We start from the raw sequence: 4,217 nt of genomic DNA, 5'->3' as shown, positions 1-4,217 counted from the left end.
TGTCCTGGAACTCACTCTGTAGACCAGGCTGACCTCAAACTCAAACATCTGCCTGCCTCTTCCTCCCAAGTGCTGAGATTAAAGGTGTGCGCCTCCGCCGCCTGGCAAAATTTTCCCTTTTTTATAGAAATTTTCTTTTTTTTTTTTTTAAAAAGATTCATTTATTATTTATTTATTATAAGTACACTGTAGCTATCTTCAGATGCACCAAAGAGGGCGTCAGATCTCATTATGGGTGGTTGTGAGCCACCATGTGGTTGCTGGGATTTGAACTCATGACCTTTGGAAGAGCAATCAGTGCTCTTACCTGCTGAGCCATCTCACCAGCCGTCTTATAGAAACTTTCTATAACATGTCTAATGATACTGCAATCCTATCTTTTTTCAATTGTATACATGAGATAGGGTCTTAGTACATAGTCCTGGCTGTCCTTGGAGCTCTGTATATAGACCAAGTTGGCCTCAAACTCAGAATGCTCTACCTGCTTCTGCTTCCTGAGTGCTGGGATTTTTTCTTTTAATTATTTATTTTATGTGAGTACATTGTAGTTGTCTTCAGACACACCAGAAGAGAGCGTCAGACCCCATTACAGATGGTTGTGAGCCACCATGTGGTTGCTGGGAACTGAACTCAGGACCAGAAGAACAGTCAGTGTTCTTAACAGTTGAGCCACCTCTACAGCCCCTGAATGCTGGGATTAAAGGCATGTGTACCACTATGCCAGGCTACCATATTTTTAAGAAATAAATTTCAAAAAAGAAGGAGTCAAGGAAAGTAACATGGACTTGAGCAAAGTACAATGATATACACATGAAAATCTCATAGTAAAGCACATTCTTTTAGAAGGAGGAAGTGAGACAGGATCTCTCTAAGTAGCCTTGGCTGTCCTGGAACTTAGTATGTACTAGGCTGGCCTTCAACTCAAATGATTCATCTATTGCTTCCTCTTAAGTGCTGAGATTAAAGGCATGTGCCACCATACCTGGATGAAACTCATTCTTTTTGATTTTTTTTCTTTTTTTTTCCGAGACAGGGTTTCTTTGTATAGCCCTGGCTGCCCTGGAACTCACTCTGTAGACCAGGCTGGCCTCGAACTCAGAAATCCGCCTGCCTCTGCCTCCCAAGTACTGGGATTAAAGCCATGTGCTACCACTGCCTGGCTTGAAACTCATTCTTTTGTGTGCTAACTACAATGCTGAAAAAGAAAATAGTATCAAACATAAATATCACTGGGCTAAGGAGATATCTCAGTAAATAAAGGCACTTGCTGCCAAGCCTGATGACATGAGACTGATCCCTGAGTTTGACAAGGTGAAAGGTTGTAGAAGATTGTCCTCTGCAGTCTATACCCACATTAACAAACAGGAACTCAGTACACACACACACACACACACACACACACACACACAACTCCATTCTAGATTTACCAAATTCTAGTTTTAACTATTAACTACACTGTAATTACATAAATATTAGATTAAGACCTCAGTTGCATATATAATACTGCCTACTCAAGCTAGACCCATTCTAAAAGAACATTGTAGTAAGATGAATAAACTTGTAATTACCATTATTGTTAACAAAATCTTCATGTACAATAGGCAGATCAAGTCGAATTCGTTTTAAGCAGGTCTGAAAAGAAAAAGACATTTTTTCCATTTTTATCAGTAAGTTGGGAAGGAACTATCATTTATTCATATCTGAAAGAGCTATACTTTAAATAATGACTATTAATGTTCCTGTCTTAATAAGACAGATTTCAAAAGGAAGACTCCTAAACAGCAATTCAGCCAACTAAGCCCACGCTTGTACTACTTAGCGTTGAGAATGACATTCACGATAATCACGCTTACCTGAACCTCCTTTTTATTTCCTAGGTTTTCAACTCTGTCAATAAAATCTTCAAACTGCAGTTTGGGGAATAGCCTATGTGCCCAGTGCTCCATGTGTCTGATTAGCGTTTTCAAGTCTTCAGCCTGACACATAAAATAAAAATGCTGAACAGAGGACTCAATCTCACAGCTGACCACGTCAGCAGATTTTAGCAGGTAAAGGCAATGCCAAAGTCACTGCTGTCATATTTATAAGGCTAAGAAACTTTCAGAAAGAAACAGAAAAAGGTTTCAAAGACCAAAATTTCAGAAAGCGTTGGGAAAAAGAGTGCTGGATACAGATTTTGATTTAGACTCGAATTTTTAGAAATTAGAGGGGCAAATAACACTAAGTGCTGGGAAGACAGCTCTGCTGGTTAACTGGCTGGGAAATGAGCCTGAGAACCAGAGGACAATCCCTAGCCTCACATTAAAGACAAAACAAACAGACAAACAAAAACCCACAGGCATAGTGGCTGGTTTTATGTCAACTCAACACAGGCTAGAGTCACTGGAGAGAAGGGAGCCTTAATTGAGAAAATGCCTCAGTATAATGGGCTATAGGCAGCCCCAAAGGGTATATCCTTAATTAGTGATTGATATAGGAGGGCCTAACCTATTGCAGGTAGAGTCATTTATAGGCAGGTGGTCCTGAGTTCTGTTAAAAAAAAAAACAAAAAACAAAAAACAAAACAGGCTGAGCGAGCCATGGAGAGCAAACCAGTAAGTAGCACCCCTCCATGGCCTCTGCATCAGCTCCTGCCTCCAGGTTCCTGCCCTCTTTAGAGCTCCTGTCCTGACCTCCTTCAGCGATAAATGAAATAAATGCTTTCCTCTCCAACCTGCTTTTGGTCATGGTGCTTCATTACAACAATAGAAACCTACCTAAGACAGTGGCAGACCTTGTCATTTTAGTGCTAAAGAAACAAAGGCTGATCCTGAGGCTCACTGGAGATTGCCTGAGGAAGTACACCTGTTGACCTCTGGCAACCACACACACATGTACACCCACACATAAGCACAAACACACTGAGGGAAAATAGCAGTACAAAATTAGAATAAAGTTTTCAAAGAATCCTATGTGCATCTTTTCAGAAGTGTACAGTAAAACCCCAAAATAAGCTTTAATAAAAGATATCAGAGCCGGACAGTGGTGGCGCAGGCCTTTAATCCCAGCACTTGGGAGGCAGAGACAGGCGGATTTCTGAGTTCGAGGCCAGCCTGGTGTACAGAGTGAGTTCCAGGGCAGCCAGGGCTACACAGAGAAACCCTGTCTTGAAAAACCAAAAAAAAAAAAAAAAAAAAAAAAAAAAAAAAAAGCTGTCAGAGTATCTTTCAGGAATCACTGAATACTCTGACAGTTTCCTAAATACAAGACAGAATAAAGCTTTGAGAATTCAGAAATATACTCCAACCCCCCCCCCAGAAAAAAGATACTGGTACTAACAGTTAACACTCTCAAACCATAACATCCCTCTACATTTAAAACTCAAATTAAGATTACTAAAAATAAAAAAAAAATCAAGTTCAATAAGCTTAACTAGCAAGTTATAAATTCCTGCCTTTACTGTAAAATATCTCATTTTTTACTTAGCAATAATATAAACTAGGAGAATGATTAAAAGCTCAGACCCTGGAACAGAAAAGATAGATTTAAATACAAACTGCTTAGCCTATTTCTTCAAGTAAAAAACAATATATACTCACAGGCTCAATGTGAGAGTTAAAACAAGAGAAGCACCTGACAAAGTCAACACTCACATGTTAGCTGGTACTGTAATTTAACGCTGACTAGACAGCACAGTGGCACATACCTTTAATCCCAGCACTCAGAGGAGGCAGAGGCAAGCAGATTTCTGGGAGTTAGAGGCAGCCTGGTCCACAAAAAACCCATCTCAAAAAAAAAAGAAAGAGAGAGAGACAGAGAAAGAACACATACTGCTCTTCCAGAGGACTGAATTCAGTTTCCAGTACCCACATCAGACATCTCAAAAATGCTTCTAATTCTAACGCCAAGAAATCAAACACTTCCTTCTTTGGGCCTCTGAAAGCATCTGAACCCATACACAAGCCCACAAACACATAGAATTCATTTTAAGTTCAAAATTAAAATAAACAAGAATAGAACTAGACATTATGCCATATCTTAGAGACACATATGATCAGTAGACACCGTGTAAATTCTCATGAACCTTAAAAATGACTCTTTAAGGTGGTGGTGGCGCAAGCCTTTAATCCCAGTAAGTTGGAAGGTAGAGGCAGGTGGATCTCTTGGGTTTGAGTCCAATTTCGTCTATAAAGTGAGTTCTAGGACAGCCAGAGCTGCACAGAGAAACCCTGTCTTGA

General features: G+C 39.9%; 1 protein-coding gene across 5 annotated transcripts in view; it reads right to left on the bottom strand.

Moving 5' to 3' along the window:
* Window positions 1-4,217, bottom strand: part of Tipin (TIMELESS interacting protein) — a 22,871-nt gene that overhangs the window by 9,468 nt on the left and 9,186 nt on the right. For 4 of the 5 annotated variants that reach the window (XM_031344470.1, XM_031344469.1, XM_031344467.1 and 1 more), the window contains exons 5-6: window positions 1,854-1,976; window positions 1,569-1,632 (exon numbers count right to left, since the gene is read on the bottom strand). In XM_031344470.1, coding sequence (XP_031200330.1) covers window positions 1,569-1,632; window positions 1,854-1,976 — 187 coding nt within the window. The remainder of the gene's footprint in view (window positions 1-1,568; window positions 1,633-1,853; window positions 1,977-4,217) is intronic. The other variant, XM_031344471.1, reaches the window with a different exon arrangement.

Source organism: Mastomys coucha, unplaced genomic scaffold (genome assembly GCF_008632895.1).
Source record: "Mastomys coucha isolate ucsf_1 unplaced genomic scaffold, UCSF_Mcou_1 pScaffold23, whole genome shotgun sequence".
In the NCBI taxonomy this organism is placed as follows: Eukaryota; Metazoa; Chordata; class Mammalia; order Rodentia; family Muridae; genus Mastomys; species Mastomys coucha.
The sequence above is the reverse complement of the archived record's forward strand: the minus strand, read 5'-3'. Positions and strand labels throughout refer to the sequence as shown.